A 20,207-nucleotide genomic window follows, 5' to 3' on the forward strand; every position below is an offset into this window, starting at 1 on the left:
CCTGGGGGAGGCCAGCACCTCCAGACACTCTTCGTCCTCTATCCCCGCCACATCGTGTTCCCACCGGGCACAGAGCTGGAGGAGGGGATCAGACATGTTGTTGATTAATTTCCTATGCGTCATAGAAATTGACCGCCTGCGCATGCACTCGTCCAGGATTCTGTCCTCGAGTGGAGAGGACTCTGGAAGCAATTCCCCTTTTGTGATTATCGCCTGCAATGCTTGTCTTAAATTTTAGCTATCTGAAGTGCTCTGTATTTGCCATTTTGTATTTGCTCTGCAGTGGGGCCTGTCAGTTTTAATTTAGAAGGTTTGGCGTAGAGGACTCTTGCGAAATCTCCTCCCAGGAGCTGCCACTTATCCATTTGGTATTCTAAGCCCCCTGGGGGCCTAAATCTACATTGATTAATAGCAGCCAGTTGCGCGGCCCAGGAATACCTTTTGATATCTGGTAGACCTAATCCCCCATCGTACCACCCTCTTGTAAGCTTCTGAAGCGATATTCAAGGCGGTTTACCTTCCCACAAGAGCTCTCTGGGAACTTTCTATGGTTCTGAAATATTCAAATCCCACTGAGCCTGGAGAGTTTTGTAGTACAAATAAGAAATGGGGTAGGGACATCATTTTGAAAAGCGCCGCACGTCCCAACAGGGATAGTGGGAGTGATTTCCAGTGGTTGAGGTCACTTTTAAGTCTCTGCAATACAGGCAAAAGGCTGTGTTCATAAAAGTTTGTTGAATTCCGGACAATATAGATTCCCAAGTATTTGAAACCATCCACTGCCTCACTAATGATATATCCCCTGGGCAGGGGGGTGGAATGTGCCACTAAGAACATGGATGACTGATTTAGTCCAATTTATACAGTAGCCTGAGTATTTCCCAAAGTTAGTGAAAATACTTGGTGCTCGGGTAAGTGAGGTTCTGGGCGATGCCAAATATAATAAAATTTCATCCGCGTACAGGAAGATGCGGTCTTCACAGTCCTCTGCCCATCTGAGGCGTCGCGTAATTGGATCTTTATGTATCCACATTGCCAGAGGCTCCAACATCAAGGCGAAGAGCAGCGGGGAGAGGGGGCATCCCCTTCTGGTAGCCCTCTCAAGGGAGAACACTGGGGACCTTAGGTTATTTACCACTATTTGGGCTAACTGGTCTCTGTATAGAAGCTGACTCCAGCTCAGACATTTGGGTCCAAATACGAACTTCCTGAGAACTTAGAATGGTTGTGTCAAGAGACACCACCACTGCATCTTCTCGTAATGTGTCAGCTCGTCCCAACACTCCGTGCAGCAGTCGTAGATTAAGCGGTATTTCTTGCCGGCATGAAGCCTGATTGGTCTGGATGTGCAAGCCTTGTTATGACTTGCAGCAAACAAGTAGCCAATATTTTTGCTAAAATCTTGGCCTCTGAATTAGGCAGTGAAATTGGCTGATATGAGGAACATTTATTCTTTGGTTTACCGCTTTTGCAGATCACCACTTTAGTGGCCAATCATTTTGTACCTGGCAGGGTCCCTTTTTCCCAACTTTCATGGAGCATTTTTGTGAGATGCGGAGCTAGTTTGCTTGGGGCTAGCTTATATAGTTTAATGGGTAGCCATTGGGACCCTTTGCTTTTTCTGACTGAAGGTCTTTTATTGCTTTTTCTACCTCTATACTTGCTAGTTCACTGTAAAGGCTTGCCCGATCATCTTGGGAAAGAGCTAGTAGGGGCATATCGGACAATAGGAAATCTGCTTCCACCTCCGTAAAGGTAGTGTGAGATTTATGAATCTGCTTGTAATATTCTCCAAACTCATCCGCAATCTCTTGCGGCTCAGTGATGCATATACCTGATCCGTCTATGAGCTTAACCATTAACCTGTCAGCTTATTCTCTGCGGTCCAGCCAGGCCAATAGTTTCCCTGCTTTGTCGCCTACTTCATAAATTCTACTGACCGTTTCCCTGTGTTGTATTTTAGCAGCGTCTGTTGGTAGGTCTGTGTATTCCTGTGTTTTCATTTTCAACAAGTGTTTAGTTTCTTCTGTTTGTACACCCCGTACCCCCCCTCTCCAGCTGTAGAATTTTGGCTTATATTCTGACTAATTGCGCATTCTTCTCTTTTCAGGATCCCGCATTCAGGGAGACCGCATAGCCCCCGACTACCACTTTAAAGGACTCCCATAAAGTCTGTTCAGATTCCACCAAATCCTCGCTCTCCCAAAAAAAGAGCTTGATTTCTTTTGTGATTTTGTCTCTGAAGAGTGGGATCTTAAGGTATCATGGGTTTATGGGGGCTATTCTTCCGATCTGTGGCTACCCCGCCTCTATCAGGGCCCAAACTGGGAAGAGATCCACTATGCCCCTTGCTAGGTGACACACCTTTTTAATTTGTCCCAGTTGGTCTGCCGGCGTTATGATATAATCAATTCTAGAAAGCCTATGATGGGCCCCTGAGTAAAATGTGTATTGCTCCTCCACAGGGTGGAGCATCTGCCAGGCGTCCACTAATTCCATTGCTTCCATGAAGTCGTGGATCAGCGTACGGGATGGCGGCAGGCCTCTCTGGGGACACCGGTCAAGGTGACTTGAAATGATTGAATTGAAGTCCCCCCCCCTACTAGGAGTCTCCCTTCCAGGAGGGTGAGCAGGAGCTCCTCCAAGTCTTTGAAGGCTAGTGTTTGGAGGCCAGGCGGTATATACGCAGATACCAAACTTAGTGATCAGCCCTCCCACCTACCTGAGATAACTACAAATCTATGCAAATTGTCTGTCCATGTCCAGTCAATTACCATCTGGAAGCCCTTCTTCGCCAATATGCCCACCGCCCCTGGATCCAGAGCTGAAGGTGGAGTGCACCACTAGCTTGTGCCCCCACCTGGTCATTGCCCTGCAGGCATTGCCAATCCGGTGCATCTCTTGCAAGAGAGCCACATCTGGTGAGTGTCTTTTTACATATTGCAGAACTATGCATCTCTTTAGTTTGTCACCCAGCCCGTTTACATTCCAGGACAAAACCCTAATCCCTTGTTTCATCGCAGGTCCCATTTCTATTTTTGTTGATATGAAGCCCTGGTGTGGGAGTCCCCGCAGTCACCCCATCTCCTTTGTCCAGTGCATATAGTACAACCCACTCTCTCAGTGCTTGCATATCGGTGCAAAAAGTAGGAAGATTGGTACAGTTATCCAGTGTTCACGCGTCAATGTCATCTAAACTATGTACAAAGCTCAACAAGTGTCCCTGTCCCCCCATTCTGTCCCTTTGAAGTATGGGCTGTGGATTTACAAAGTCTACCGGTACATTTATGAATTTACCTAGGAACAGGGTTTCCTCCCTCTCAACAAGCCCTTTCCTCCCCCCCCGCCTCCCTGCATGGCGGGTATTGAACCTCCTGCCTCCCCAACTTTGCAAAGCGCCTATCGTCCACCCCAAAAATGTTGTGGTGAATGGCCCAACACCACACCCGATAACCGTCCTGTGATTGTGAAAGTCATCTCGGATTTACCGACATTCAGAAACTGCCCTTCGTTGTCTGTGAGTTCTCCTTATGGTGGCTTACCTGAACGTTCTTCTGTAACATGTGCTACTGGGCTCCTTTTGTCCTATACTGGAAGCTAGACTTCTTGTAGTACGAGGGAGAGACTCTAGAGTGTAAAATTCTTTGGCAACAGAGATTATTTTACTGCTAGTCTCTACTGCCATGTTAAAGGTGACTATCACTTGACGACAACGCCATGTCTTGCTCCGATCGAGTATGGTCTAGTTTTTCTCATTGGTCGAGTCTTTTTCTGCACTGTACCCCACCCTTTGAGCCAGTCCCATGCTTACTCTGGTGTGCTGTGGAACCATACCTTCCCTTCTGCTTCTACTCGCAGTTTGGCAGGAAAAACCATTGTGCATTTGATGTCCTTTGCCCTCATTGCCTTTTTCACTTCTAAAAAGCTGCATCATTGACGTTGAACTTTGAGTGTAAAATTGGGAAAAAAGGTTATTTTGTTGTTTTCAAAGTTAATTGGAGGCTCCGTCCTAGCCGTTTGCAATATTATGTCTCTGTAGTGGTAGTTAAATACTTGGGCTACTATGGGTCTAGGTTGTGCTCCGGGTTTTGTTTTTTCACTCGGTACTCTGTGTGCCCTCTCGATCGTGAAGAATTTTGATAAATGTTTTGGCTGAGGGTGTTTCACAACCAGATCCTTGACAAACAGGTCAGTTGCCTGCCCCTCTGCTCATTCCGGTACTCCCAGAATGCAGACATTGGTCCGTCTTGTTCTCCCTTCGTAATTGTCCAACTGGCTTTCTATCCTGTCATTGCGTGCTTGGAGGTACTATATCTGTTTTTTTGAGGATAGATGCATCTTTGACAAGGGAATTGGTTGTCTAATATTCATTATTCGTTCGTCTGCCTGAGGTAGAGATACCTCCACTGAGACAGAGTCGATTCTGGTTTCTAGGGACGTGCGGACAGTAGTAAGTGCTGTCATTATATCCTGTAATGTCAGTTCTGATTTCATGTCTGGCGCCTGTTTTTTCCCCAGGCATTTTGTCGGACTCTTTCTCTTGTGCTCCCAACCCTTCTCCAGCTTTGTTTGTAATGACTGCTTTCCACTTTTCCCTCCAGCCATTATGAAGTTCAGCACACACTGGGTCGGCCCGGGTGGTTGTCCTCAGCTAGCTACTCTCCGCCGCCCGTCCAGGCCATGGACCCGCGTCAGCTTGTGGCAAACGACCCTGGTATCTGGTCCCTTGTTCTTTCCGTGACCGGCTTTGTCCGTTCTTCCGACTTTCCCAAGTATGAAGTCTGGACTCCCATTGGGCCTGTGACTGGGAGTGCTGGGTTCACATATCCCCCCACCCCTGGTTGCCTTGTCTCTGCCTGTTCTCGGAGAAAGCGCTGCTTGTTGTAACCCTCGGTTGTTGTGGGTCTCCTTGGGCATGCGAGGTCTCGGGGGTGCGCCCTCCACCAGTGCGCACTCCCTGATTTCTGTGCTGGGTGTACGATCTATGAAATGGCTGATGTTCAGGACAATGGCGACCTATAGGCAAATGTGGTGTTGCCCCATTCATGCGGTCTCTCCACCAGGCCACAACCACTCGGGATCGTACTGCTGATGCACGTGTGGGGGGATTATTGTCTTTTCCCAGGAGTTGCTATGGTCTATTGCCGCTGCCTCCCTTTCCCGGGCTGTGCTCCTTACTTCCTTATCGCCGCTTTCTAAGCCCCGCTATCCTCGTCCCTCAATTGTTCAGGACCGGGATTTCACTCTTGATCGCTTGTCACTCATGACTTCAGTTTTAGAGTCTGCCCAGATATCTCCATCAGAGTCGCTGGCAGTGCGTTAATCTCCGCAGCAGTGACTCGTCTCTATCAGTGTCCTGGGTGCCTTTCCTCCAATATGCTGCTGGCGCTGTTGGATTTTATCGGCTGTGGCCTGGATCAGAGCGAGCCTCTGGGCACTCGATTGTCTGATTATGTGTGTTGGCTGCGTCAGAGGATGGATTGCCTTCTTCTCTAGCGCTCTCCTTACTGCACTGCGATGCCTTTTCCATGCCGGTCGCAGGTTGCACCAGCGTCCCTCCTCTTCTACGCTGCAGCATTGAGGGGCCTTCCCTTCGTGAGCTCGATCGGGTCTCGGCTTGCGATCACACGATCACCTCGCTTTTGGGCCCAGGACCCTCCTGATACATTCTGGCTGAATTGACGGGGTTGCTGGCTTTGATTTGCGTGTACGGATTATGGCTTTATTGGGCGGGTTCAGTCGGAGTCGTGCTACTGTGCAGCTATCTTCCTCTGTGGTTGGCCACGCCCCCCAATGCCGGAGATTTAAGGAGGTGCTACCTGAGGCACAAATCTGTTATGATCCGGATGTACCAGAGTCAGAACTAATGAAGCCAGACAGGCTGCCAAAATCTTCGCCAGTATATTGTAATCCGTGTTGAGCAGTGCAAGCAGGTCTCTGTCAGGTTTAGGGAGGGAAACAAGTAGGACCTCACGTTGGGATGCTAAGATGCCGATAATGTTTCTTCATACAAATGTTTTAACTGTGGTGTGAGCAATGTAGCATAAGACTTATAAAATTCAGTTGGCAGCCCATCAGGGCCCGGAGGCTTCCAAGTAGCCAGAGCCCGGATACTGGTCACAATTTCTTCTTGAGTGATCGATTTACCTAGTTCCAGCTGCTGCTCCTCGCGGAGGCACGTTAACTCTAGTGCAGAATCGCGCCTGGCGTGGCCTCAGTTGACGACCAATAGAACACTGAATAGTGTTGTGTGAGTTCTGCATGTATCTCCTTTTGCATGTAGAGCAACTGGCCACTGGAGGAGTGGGAAACCGCGATGGGTGTGCGGTAATCTTCCTGATGTGTGTTCTAGGACAGTAGTCACCCAGCTCGGTCAGCTGTAGCGTGGCTGCGGGCAGAATGTGGCATGCAATTTAAGCATTGTAGTCTCTCCAATATGGATTTAAGTTCCGCCCGTTATTTCGCCAGCTGGCATATTGCTGCTGGAGAATCTACAGCTCGGGTTTCTACCAGCTAAAGGTCTGCTTCAATAGATATGTGTGGACCATATTGTGTACGTAAGCAGTGTACCCAAATTACTACATTAAAAGCATCTCACTCTATGAGGCATGAGGTCACTGTGAGATCGTTGTCCCTAAAATAGGTGATTATGGCACTGCTCAGAGTTTTTCAATTGTCTCTGGTTGCAGGCGCCACGTGGGAATTGCAGCTACCTTATCATCCCATGTTAGTTGCAAAAATTGTGGGTTGTGATCGGAATGGGTCCGGCCCATATATTCAGTCCTAGTGACTGACAAGGCAATTAGAGATGCGCATACTAATCTGTCGAGCCTAACATGCACTTTGTGTGAACCCGAAAAGTAGGAGTATATTCTATTTGTGGGGTGTCGAAGCCACCACACGTCTACGAACTGCCAGGGCTCTAGCCATTAGCGCAGTGCGCTTGCTGCCTGAGTCGCGGGTGGCCATGGGAGCGGAGGAAACGAGCGATCTAGGGCTGGATCAACAACAGAGTTAAAATCTCCCCCTAGTAACCACGGTAACCAAAGACAACAGGATAGCTTATTAAATAAGGTGTCAAAAAATGTGGCTTGGTCAGAGTTTGGTGCATATATTGAGCCCAAGAGTATATGTTGTCCATCCAGACTAGGATGTATTGGCCCTTTGTGTCCCCAGTTTAACCCATATTAGCATCCCCCGTGCCAAAGCAGAATAGATGGTGGCGAATAGCTGTCCCCACCAACATCTTTGGAGCCTGACTATTTCGGAGAGAGTCAAGTGTGTTTCTTGCAGGAAGGCGATATGGGCAGAATGGCGCTTATGGTAGGAGTAAATAGAATATCTGCGAGCAGGTGTGTGAATACCCAGACATTCCAAGTGTATATATTAGTGGAGATCATTAGTATATCAGGAGATGATCTTGTGGCGCGAGTCGCCTAGTGGTGAATGGATAGTTTGAGTTTTGGCCTGTGCCTGGTGTAGGTAGGGGATCCTTTTCAATCACAGACACACACACTACATAACCTAAGAATGTAATTAAATAACCAAAAAATAAACAATAGTCACTGGACTCTGATAATTCCATAAGAGCGAGCTTACAACATGCATACATCCAAACCATGAACCAAGCCATTACTCCTCAGTCGGCGAGTAAGGGCACGTCCTTGGGTACAGCAGGGGGATGTAATGCAGGGAGTCTAGTCCCCCAGTATGTAATGTACTGAGCAAGGTCAGATAACACACATGTCCCACCCCAGCCCGCATATCCGCTCCTGCATTGAAGTAGAGCCCAACCCTTAAGGGGGTACATAAGCAAGGGAGTTGTGGGATACTCATTACACAAGGAGTAGATTATTATTCTGTTAAACAATGCCACTAGATGTTCACTGTAATATACTAATTTAGCTACTTGCATGTCCTCAGGGTCCAGCCAGGTATACACAGTGGGTCGCACAGTCCCCGTCCAATCATTTAATGGTGTCTTCTGTTTGTGGGGTTACTTCAGGTGGAGCAGGGGAACCTCGGAAGAAAGAGGTGACATCCTCTTCACTGCCACGTTCTGCAGGGCTATCACTAGTTTCCAAGACCTGCTGAGGATCCCCCAATGCAGCTGCCATTTACAAGGCCCTACGTTGAGCCAGAATAATTTGCTCCATGTCATGTGCATGTCCCAATTTTGCTTCATGCTTTCTGCATCGTTTGCCTCTGCGATTTCTATGGGATGCTACGACCTGTGTTTCTCCATGAAGTCCCGTATATATGCAGATACTTGGCTCAAGCTCACAGAGTCCAACCGCTCCAGGTCCACTGTGGGGGTGTCGAAGAAGTGTGTCTTTGCATGCACACCAATTCTCAGATGTGCTGAAAACAACTACAAGGAATATTTGAGACCAAGATTTGCTAGGCGGCACTCAACCGCTAGGAATGAGTTCCTTTGTTTTTGCACTGCAATAGTGTAATCTGGGAAGAGCATACGTGGGTGTTGTCCACTTGTATAGACTGAAGCTTATGAGCTTCCTGTAATTTTGAGTCTCTGTCTTTATTGTGCAGTAAGCAAAACAGAGAAGGCCTCGACTGGAGCCCAGTGAGGGGGCTTTCGCTGGGACTCTATGTGCTCTCACCACTGAAAAGTAGTGTGACAGGGCCTCTGGCAGGATCATGTTTCGGATTCATTGCTCAACATAATCAGTGGCATCCTTTCCTTCCATTCCCTCCGGCAGTCCCACCACTAGTATATTATTTTGCCTGGAGAGTCCCTCTGCATCATCGGCTCTGCACACAAGAGCATGCACCGCGGGCGTTAGTTTCTACAGTGAAGTCTCTGCTTCACAGGTTTTGGGGACTACTTCCCCCAAAATACTCTCCATTGAGCAAGTCTTATCTGCCAACTTACAATGGTCCGTGTGCAGTAAGTTGAGATCCGTTATTACAGCATCAATTTTGTTCTCCAGCGAGGTCCTTGACTGTTCCAATGATGCCCCTAGCTTGTCCACCACCACGAGAACTGCATCCAGTTTCCTGCCCATTGAGTCAGTGGGCTCTGTTTCTGCAGGTTTGTCTAGTGGAGTTTGCAGGGCCTGTGCCTGAGAGGGCGCCCCACCAGTCCCAGAGCGCATGCGGACCATTGCGTCATAGAACAGGAGAATGCCACTCGAGGATCCAGCTGTTAGCCGCCCTTGGGGCAGACCCTGTGTCTCCGTGGGAGCTGCAGTGGTTCGGGAGTGCGGGCACAGCTCAGCTCCAGTGGGTTGCACCATCAGAAGGGTTTGAGGGGGAAGGGCAGCAGGGCTGGCTTATGGCTGCAAACATTGAAGGGTCCACTCAGAGGTGCCTTAAGAGTAGCAGTGGGCTGGTAGTGACAGTGGTTTCTTGTAATACAGAGGTCTATAGTTGTGGCGAGGAGTTGGGTGCTATATTGCAACGTACCTCATCCCTTTACTTCCAGGCTTTTATATGTGATCTCTAGTTACACAGGATCGGTGCATCCTAATCTTTCCATGTTTAAGATCACAGAGAGGGCCAAATTTTACATCAATGTTGGGGACACAGCAGAAATTAAATCAGAACTACTTGTTTGTCTCGCTCAATCTAGCCCCCATTGCCTGTCTCATCTGGTCTCCTCGCAGTAGCCAGTTTCTTTGCCTCCTATCAGGTGCAATATGTCGACAGACAGGAGCCTGTTCAAAGCTCGGAGAGTTGGGCCTCACAGGAGCCTGCTCCTGCCTAGTGCCACCATGTTCTTTGGGGACAGAGTCTTGTCTTCCAGTTCCAGTGCTTCCCGCATCTCGACAACACACCAGTAATCCAGATTCAGATCCAGGCTCACCTCTGTCTGCATCTAACACCTGCGTGTTGGGATGTCTCAGTGCCTACCCTGCAAGTCCGCTGCTCGTCACGACGGGCCCATCCTCCTACTAGAGCCCCCGCAGTGTAGGCCTCACAGGAGCCCAATGACACCAACCCCTCAGGCCCGGGAGTGCGGTGGCAATCAGTGGAACTACTTCCATGCTCGGCGGTCCCCTGCAAGAGTTGGCCGATACGCCCAGTGCCACTCTGCAGGGTTGCGTCGCCGTTATCACTCAGCAAGGCTGGGGCCGGCCACAGCGTAATTTTCCCTGGTTCCACACTGCGACAGTCAGCTCTCCTCCAATGCCGGGTTTATCCATCTCCTCAAGCCCCAGCAGCATGGACAGCTTTGGCACCCAGCAACGCCAACCCCTCTTAGGCTTGGGAGTGCAATGATGCTTCCACTCAGCATTTCCCCACAGAGTCACGCCGCCGGGATCACACAATCCGGTCGGGTCCAGTATCGGCTCAGCTCTCTACGAGTCACATCTCGTCGCCAGTTACTCCCTCTAGGTCCACGCATCTCTGGCCCGGCCCAGCCTCAACGTCTGCTGCCGTCAAGGCTGCTAATTATCTTAACAAGCACATTATTCTGGCCACCGGTGCTCTCATCTGCTCAACAGCATGTAAGGGGATGATAGGTGCATTTTGTGTGTATCTGACCCCACTCATTTGCTAATAAATAACAGATTATGGGGGATTGAAAACAGGGCTTTAGAGGAGCACTCCACCATCTTGGCTCCCTTGACCACCTCAATGGTCATATCATGCCATGTTAGGAATGCTTACCAGTCTCTACCGGGCCTAGCTGATTGCAAGATTTAATCTGAAAATTCCTTGAAGAAACTCTTAACATCACTCAAAATCATTGCCTCCTAGCTTACATATTAAGCCCTGCCCGTTTGTATAATTTCTGCACTGTCTATGATACTTCCCCTTAAATACTACTCATCTTTTGGTGACTTGCGCTGCCTGTTTTACTGAATCCCATATACCTTTCTTTGCACTGTAGATGCCTTGAATTGACATTGTGAACATTTAAACGTATATAAAAAGATAGGGTAACATTGTGATTTGAAATATATATGTGGAGTAAACATATCAAAATAACAAGCATTGATAAAGTCATTAGCTTTTGCCTTTGCGATATACTGATTTTGCCAAAGTTTTTTATCAATGCTGTGCAGCATTGAGAAAAAAATGCTTTTAATAAAGGTAAAGCGAATGCTGCACTTTCATGCAAAATACCGTTTTACATTTTATATCTGAAAATTGCAGATGTGGAAAAATCCCCACGTTGTACTCTCAGACAACCAAAAGGTCGCAATAATTAGTGAAAAAACTTAAGGGCATAGCCAGCGGCTCTATGTCTGTTCGTACAACTGTACACATAATGCAATGTCAGTTTAATTCTGTCAAGCAGAAGTACTCATTGTTCATGAACTATTGGAAAGTTGGAAAACTGGTTTGCAGAAGGGTATCCTATGAGGGCTTCTGGTTTGATCTTTTGATATATGAGATTGACACATAATTAGAAAGCATTTTGTAAAAAATACTTAAACATTATATAAAGTTGTTTGTTGGAGTTTGGGGCACAATCTGGTAACTGAGCAAAGGCTACTGGATAACGTGTGTGCCAAAATAAATAAACGTTAATTTGAACAACAATCATCTTACTTTTTTCATTAAATGCAACACTTGTGAAGCTAATAAACGATTGGACTGTAGTCTAAGAATTAATGCCTTCATGATTATGACTTTATTTAGGAGGTCAAAGCTTGTCTGACTCAGCCTGGGATCTGCCGCCATGCAGCACTGAGGCAGATGTGATTCAGAATAAATGGGCGATGGGCTGCTAAGGTCTTAAAACTGTGATGATAATCAAAGAAGAAATGTCCTCATTCATCTTGGGTGGTGGAACTCCTAGTATTCCACTAACTTGATTTTAAAAGGAATCCCTTAGGTCTGCTAAGGCATGGAATTAGGGAACCTGGAATTAGTAAGGTGATGCGGGGCCATCTCAGCACAGTAGATAGACGGGGTTGGCACTGTGCAAGGGCAGCGGGCTCTGGCCAGAGAGCTCCTGGCTGGGTCTGGATGGGGGGGGCCTTACGTTTTGTTAGGCCACTGACTGACGTAGGTTGCTTTTTTGTGCTCCCGTAGATAACCTCTAGGTGAAAATTAAGAGTATGTGGACCCTTTGAGTTTGTGAGTCTCTAAAGGTTGCTCAGCAACTGGGTGCAACAATAAAAATATGGTTTTCAATTACATTTTAACTGTTTTGGCATGTTACTATTAAAAGTGTGTCATAACATGTTTGTGGCTTTTCAACAGTGAAAGGCAGATATATTTCAGAATTGTTGTGACATCTTGAACTGTCCATAGGTATAGTAATGTGTGTTTTCTGATTATTTAATGCATGGTAAATGCACTTTGACACAGCCAGGAGCTCTGACTTTGTATGATTGCATTCCACAGTTGCTATAGGACTATAAGGAGGTAATAGCTAGGGTCTGCTGCTGCATAAAACATGAGAGGTGCACCAGAACTATGGGGTCTAGACTCCATTTAGGGGGCTATTGATTTCTGTGACCGTTCTTTACCATGTGCCCGTATACTTTTCAGCCCATTAAAATTTGTTCCCATTGCTTTTTTCACCTGCCCTTTTGTAGTTATTTGTAATTTTGTGTGGAGTAGTTAGTTTTGTGTGGATTAAATAACTTTTTCTGCATGAAGAAAAAACAGTCTTGAGACTGATTTATTGAATGTTACTTGTTTGACTCTCTACCATATCGTACATCCTTGAGTAAGCCTTCGACTGCTCTGACTTGCTATCCTATGAGTTAAGTGCTAAAAGGAATACTTGATCCTTCAGTTTAAAGGTCTGGTGTACGGAGGCCCCAGGACACCAGAATCAAAAGAACCCAGGTGCCACAATATGGTCACAATATGGCCACACTAACTTCTGATTGCTCCAAAATCCTCAGACTTGAATTTTCTCACAACCCAGAGAAAAACATTTCAAGGTCATCTACCTACCCCTGTGGGATTACCACTCACGTTTTCAGAAAAGAAAAATATATTGGCTCATTGCGAATATATTTTAAAAAGATAATGGTACTAAGACAAACTGTGACACTTAATTCTAGATTTTACAAAAAAGGCAGTTCTTCTGAGCATCTAAAATATGCATCACAACAGTTTGATTCAAGTTTTGTCTTCTCCCTTTTGAAGATTTACTGCAGTTTCTGTAGGGAATTGTTCCATGCCATACACGCTGCACAAGAGAACCCCTCGAGAATTATTAAAAAACAAATAAAGCCCACTACATGTGGATTGGAAGACACTTTGTTAACTGATTTAGGACTACCACACAATTTTCAAAAAACCTAGTATTTTAAATAGAAAAAATCATTTTAGATAAACTGTATGTAAAATCAATGATAGGTCTTACCTGAATAAGATAGTGGGAGCATAAATTTAAGAGCTCCAGCAGCTGCAAATGGCTCCCTGCTGCCAGTACATCCTGAATTGCACCTGGCTCCAACAAAATCTAAAAAATAAAAAAATAAAATTATTCCACTGAGGAATTAAAATGGGAAAAACCAATAGATTAACATGTGTATAATAGTTATTCATTTATATACAGTTCTATCACATTTGTTAAGTGGTTCATTTCTCTTTTTGCAACAAAATACTTTCAGATAATCTCTAGGAAAAGACAATTGCCATATTGAATCTTATAGTTTTAAGAAGTTTCTCGATAATGTCAATTGTTCTTAAGTTTGACTTTTCCCGAGGGAGGACCAGAAAACATACAAAATTGAAAGTATGTATGTCCCTTACAGGCAGAAGTGGCCTTCTCCTTGAATCACTCCACTAGCCCCTATTCCCACACATGCACATTTACTTCACACCTTGCTCTCAAAGAAGCCTTTGAAATGAGACTGGAAGGTGGATATTTGCAATATCCAGAACATGTGAATATGGTATTAATAACTTTTCCTGACTTTTTTGATGATTATTAAAATGTGGTCACATGTTGACACCGGCCCTACCTTAGGCGAAGGACGGTTCACGAGACATAACGTATAAAGTCTCTTGCAACTGTGTATATATCTAAATTGTATGTAGTTTCTTCAACAGGACATAGCTTAGATAAATTGGCTGATGTCTCTGTAGATCTTGACACCGTATGCCTTATTGACAGAAAATAACAGGTTGGGTAAATGGAAGCAAAATGCAAAACGTTTGAGTTCTAGAGTTAAAGTACTTCATATTCAACGAATAGAAATCCATGATTCCATGGATAGAAATGTTGAAGGTTCATCCGTTTTGGGAGCAGTTTCATAAACTTATAATGCATATTTAAGAAGTTAGGTAAAATCCTGTTGTTAAGCCTAACTAAATAAATACAAGGCAATTACAAAGTTCTCATCATTTACCATATATCTCTTTGGTGAATAATGAGAGATTGTACAATAATACTATGCATAAAGTAAAAGTTAGCAAAATGTTGACTGACATTTTCAGGACCAAAATGGAGTTTTGGGTGAGAGAAAGGCAAGACTTTCAGCGTGCAGGCTGTAGAAAATAAAGATGTAGAGTTTGTACACTCCAACAAACAGTAATGCTTATACATTGATAAAATTAGTTTTGCATTATTAATATAGAATGCTATATAAGACAGAAGTGAGAGCAAACGCGAAAAAATGAGGACTTCCTCTAGTTTAAATGTTTAAGTTATCAGAAATTACATGTGGACTTTGGCAAGTTGAGGAAAGGAGTAGACCTGACCTATAGAGTTTCTATTCAGATTTGTAAAAATGATATTGCACAGGAATAGGAGTTGTATTATGTACTGACTAAAACAGGTCAATTCTATAACCTTTTTTATTAGCTATCATGAATCAAGCACTGATTACTCTTTTTTCCAAAAAGAGATACAAATTATGTGTGAAAGCTTTTGAATAATTCTGCCTACAAATGTATATTTGAACATTATCTTATCAATTATTGTACAGAGAATTTATAAAGTGATGAATGGATTATTACGGTGACCCAACCAGGCCTTTTTTAAGAGAAGAATGATTGAAGCTGCCAGAGAGCTCTTGAACATAATGCATATGTCTAACACTTCAGGTGTATTTCCTATGACAGGCTCCATGTCTTTATTTTGGTCCTAGGATTATACCTGTGCCACACTTTTTCCTTTGGAACTTACATGAAGGCTGCGTAAGGCAGGCAATTGGACGTAGCCGGCATTGAGGTTTAAGTTTAGGTACTTAAGTAACACAGAAATGGCGTTGAGATGATGAGGCCACAGGCAGGAGGGATAGATTTAAAGCCTGCATTGAGGCTGTCCCAAAGAAGTGAGCTTCACAGGAGCCACATGGTCATTAGAGCTGAACTCATCATAACAAGTCCAACAACATCTTCGTTGCAGAAGGACTGAAGACTGACAGAATACATTCTAGGACTCCAAGTCTTTGTAGGGCCTTTGTCTTGTTTTCAGCCGGAGAGCGACACAGACGTTTTACCATTTCAACCTCAGTTTGAGTCTGGTTGGCTGAAGCCAGTTGCCTGATTCTGAAATCATTTGACCCGTATCTAGACCCCATACGATTACAGCAAAGTAGAATTACACACGGACCTTAAATTCTATTTCTCTAATGTCAACTGGTGAAACAGTGTGTCCATTAAATGCCCCAACTCATATCAAAGATGGTGACCATAGTAAACCCATTTCTATGACACAACCACCTAACGTTACTACCCTAAACCATGACCAGTAGAAAAAGTAATTAATCTCTCTAAATTGTGTCCTTTCACAAAGGGAACTTGAACCCCATTTGGCTCCTGTAAAGCAGAAATTGACATTCTGGACAAATCCCTTTCAAATGTCCGACTTGGCCAGGATGTCCTGTTAATTCTGGATGGCGGTCTTTAGGTGACTTGATTTTAAAACATTTTGTAGATTTTCAGCCACCTTGACACAACACCACTGACATGCCTATCATTGCACCCAGAGATACTGAATCATATAGTGGATAAGAAACACTGATGTACATGGTCTAGAACATTTTCCCTTTTCACTTGGATTTATAAACAAAGTATGTGGTCAGAACTTTGAGCTATGTCTCGAAACATTGAGCCAAGGATTGCAAGACATCGACACAGCTTAACCGTTCAACAGATAGGCTTCCATCGCAGAGTAAGTGGGGAAGATTGCTGAACTTGACTATGTACATCACCACCATCCTTATCATGGGTGAGTTCAACATTAGGACTGCAGGGATGCAGACATATACTTTGCATGTTAAATACACAAACCTGTGCAGCTAGCTGGGGCAGGATATTGTTTCCTGTAGGTTACAAATACATCTGTGTAGAAGTCACACTAAACACGACTTGCAGGCAGGGGGTCCACCAGCCTAGGGGCCCCATTTACCAGAATTTAACACAAATTTTCCGTCAAACATTTTTATTCCTGTGAATGGTTGTGTAGGCAGGGACCAGTGCACTGCTTTGCCCGGGGGCCTATAATGCTGTAAGACAGCCCTGCTTGGACGGTGATGGATTAAACCCAGATCTTTTGACTGGGTGTGAGTGTTTGATTAATTCACATACTCCGTCCATCACCACCCCCTTTTGTACCGCTGCTTGGAGGCAGAGCAGGACTGCCCTATAGGGCAATCAGGCAGTGTCAGATGGGCTGGTTTTTTTTTGTCCGCTGGGCTGGTTCTTCCTCTTGATTTCCCTGATATTGAAACAAACATTGCCTACAGCAAGCTGAAATAGCTAGATCTTTGGCAGCCTGTGTCGGTCCCTGTGTTTGCTCCCCCGTGATGGCCGCATGTAATAGCGGGGGTGGGGTTTACTGGCGATCCCTGCGTTTGCAACGAAGACAGTGGGTAAGGGGGAGTGGGAGACTGCCACCTCTAAAACTTGTGCCACCTGGGCCACCCCCTACCTACGTCCCTGTTGTGAGGGGAGGATGTGATCTGTATATTAAAAACACACACACACACACGGGCACACAAACTATCATACACAACTCTCTGTAGACCGCATATTAAACGCCGCAGCTTTCTTACTGAAAACGGATTGGACATCAACAACATGTGTAATGTTTATCATACTCCCCATTGATGACAGGACACAGCGTGGTGGTTAAGAAGTTTTTAATTGTAAGTTCGCTGATCAGAGAGCGCTGAGCCGGTAATACTCAGTGCTCCGGCACTCGCGCCTCTCCGTCCTCACTGCGCGCACATCTACAAAATGGCCGGGGGCGCGCCACGTCATTACGCGACGTGCGTCAGCTAGAGCGCTGACACTACATATCTCCCCTTTTTCCTACCAACAGAACAAACATGAAACTTACAGTCCGCCGCTCATATCATAGTCCTGGAACCTGGATGGTCTCACCACCACTCTCCCCCTTCGGGTATGTCTCACCGGGGTAGCCGTGGTTTCTCCCTCACGAGTCTCTTCTCCCCCTTCTCCATCGTTCGATGCAACCAAGCTCCCCATCGACCTCCTTGCACTCATCTCCGCCTCCATTTTGGGGATGCCTCTGCTGCCTTGCTCTTCATTTACTTCTCCACTTTCCATGTCCGTTTCCAAATCGAGGGATTCGTTTCTTCCATTGGGCTCCACTGTCCCTTCGAGCTCCTGCTCACCATGGCTCCACTGTAATACTTTATTGCAGCTCGCCATGCGGTCCTGAGACCATACATTGCCGTCACTTAACAGGGCCGCTCTATCATACACCTCCTTGACCTGCAGGGGTCTACTATATTTGCTGTCTCCCTTCCTTTGCAGTACCGCCAACTTGACTCTCACCCGTTCACCTTCCTCTAATCCAGTGTCTTTCACATTCCTCCGTCTGTTATAGTACTTGGTGTAGACAGCTTGCGCACTCTCTAAGTTCGCCTGAACCACTGCCGGAGACCACTTGCTGGTTACTGTTTTCTCCTTCCACACTTGGTTGTCCTTCGTGAAGGGGTCACGGCCCCTCAAAATTTGGAAGGTGCTGTACCCTGTTCCAGTGGGGGTGATTCTGTACGCTCAGATCATTTGCCAACTTTCTTTCTCCCAGTCCTTGTCACTCATTATCGCTGTTTGCACAGATCCCATCACCACTCGGTTGAAATGTTCTACCAGTCCATTACCCGCCGGGTGATATATGGAGGTATGCTTGGAGAGGATACCATTCCTCTCCATGAATTTAGTCCATTTTTCAGAAGTAAACTGGGGGCCATTGTCACTGAGAATGGATTTGGGAATGCCCTCTCTTACAAACGTGTCGTTCAGAAACCTCAGAATTGTCTCCGTGTCCATTACTTCTTCCACCTTCACTTCTGGCCACAGGGAGTACCTGTCTATGAGGACGCACACATACTTTTGAGTTCCTTGTCTGTCCAAGATCGGGCCCAGGATATCAATGGATAACTCTTCCCACGGGTTCTTCGGGGAGTCAAATTTTCCCAGGGCCGGTCTCAGCGGCTTGAGCGTTTTGTCCGCGCCTTGACACTGGATGCATTCCCTGACATATCGTTCAGCTTGGAGGTCCATGCCTGGCCACCAGTATCCTTGTTTAGTCAGCAGTTTCGTTTTTCCGATCCCCAAATGTCCTTCGTGGAGTATCGCCAGTAGTCTTGGGACTATTCCTGCTGGAGGGATGACCTTGTGATATAGACAAAGTGGTCCCAAGTACTATCGATAGATATTATCTTAAATGACTTCAAAAGAAGAGTATCACAACATTGTTTTTAATCACAACGTGTACAGTAGAACAAAATGCATAAAATACATCAACAATTGATCACAATAAATGCCCCCGAGGGAATGGGAAGGGAAGGTAGTGAGTGAAAAGTGAGGAAACTATACAAACAATGAAACACTTGCCATTATGACCTCAATAGAAATTACTGATAATTGGTTATGACAAACTAAATATAACAATTCATAAAACAATTACTTCACTAAACTCATGCCTCATGGAAACAGAATCATAAATGATATATCAAGAAAGAGGCTGGGCGAGGGAAGGAAGTGTCCCCCCTGTATACAAACACTCCCTTATCGTCCATTGACAGTTCCTCCCTAACCTCGTAGTACTTCCGTAGATTCTCATTAAGGTGTTTCTTTTCTGGCCAGCCATTCGTTATGCATTCCTTCACCTCCTGTATGGCCTGATCCTCCTCATAGGCTTCTTTCCACTCCTGGTTGCTAATGACCCTCTCCTGGTCATCCGTCAGGGCAACCATTTCCTCTCTGACTTCTTTGTCTTCTTCTTCCGTTTCCATGGCTGCCGCCCTACTCAAATACTCTGCCACTTTGTTCCAACTGCCCGGAATGTATTCCACGTCATATCTATATTCCAACAGCTTCAAGGTCATTTTTGAAATCCTGGGGGTGGCACTGGCGTGCCCACTGGAGGTGAGTACCTTCACCAACGGTTTATGATCAGTCTTCAATTGAAATCGTGTTCCCCATAGGAATTGTCGGAATCTTGTCATCGCCCATACTACGGCCAGCATTTCTTTTTCTATGACGCTGAACCTTTTTTCCGTGTCGCTCAGTGTGCGGGATGCGAAACTCAGTGTTTCCACCACTCCTTGTCCTCGGTCCTGCATTAACACAGCGCCAAGTCCCTTGTCACTGGCATTAGTCATGAGCACAGTTCTACCTTGGGGGTCGTACCCTTGCAGGGGTACGGCTCCTACAACGTCTATCTTTATGCTTTCAAACTCCTTTTGTGCTTCTTCCGTCCAGCTGAACGTTGTCTTTTCTCTCGTTAATTGTCTCATGTGGTGAGTCTTTGTTGCGAAATGCTGAACAAATTTACTATACTATACTGCCATGCCCAGAAAGGACCTGACATCTTCCCTGCTGGTGGTGCGTCCCAAATCGCTCTCAGTCTTGAGCGTGATTCTTTGCACCCCTATTTCATGCCCCAAGTAGGTCACTGATTCCATGCCCAGGTGGCACTTTTCCCACTCTGCAGTTAGGCCTTTTTCCTCCAGCACTCTCAGCACCTTGGTTAGTTTCGCATCGTGGTCTATCCTGTCTCGCCCCATTACTAGAATATCATCCTGAAAGTATTGGATGCCATCCATGTCCTTGAACAGTTGGTGCATCAGTTTCTGGAACACCGCTGCCGCTGATGCCAGTCCAAACGGCATGTGACGGAACTGGTAACATTCAAAGGGGGTGATGAATGACGTCAATCTCCTACTCTCTGGGTGTAACGCGATCTGGTGGTATGCTGAGGTTAAGTCTATGGTGGAGTACCACTTTATTCCTCTTGTTTTGGCTAACATCTCTTCGATCCGTGGTAAGGGGAACTTCTCCAC

General features: G+C 45.8%; 1 protein-coding gene across 2 annotated transcripts in view; it reads right to left on the minus strand.

Annotated features, from left to right (window-relative positions):
- KLHL32 (kelch like family member 32) overlaps positions 1-20,207 on the minus strand; it is a 945,199-nt gene that overhangs the window by 472,131 nt on the left and 452,861 nt on the right. For both annotated transcript variants that reach the window (XM_078646842.1, XM_078646843.1), the window contains exon 5: positions 13,301-13,399. In XM_078646842.1, coding sequence (XP_078502968.1) covers positions 13,301-13,399 — 99 coding nt within the window. The remainder of the gene's footprint in view (positions 1-13,300; positions 13,400-20,207) is intronic.

This window comes from Lissotriton helveticus, chromosome 6 (assembly GCF_964261635.1).
Source record: "Lissotriton helveticus chromosome 6, aLisHel1.1, whole genome shotgun sequence".
NCBI lineage: Eukaryota > Metazoa > Chordata > Amphibia > Caudata > Salamandridae > Lissotriton > Lissotriton helveticus.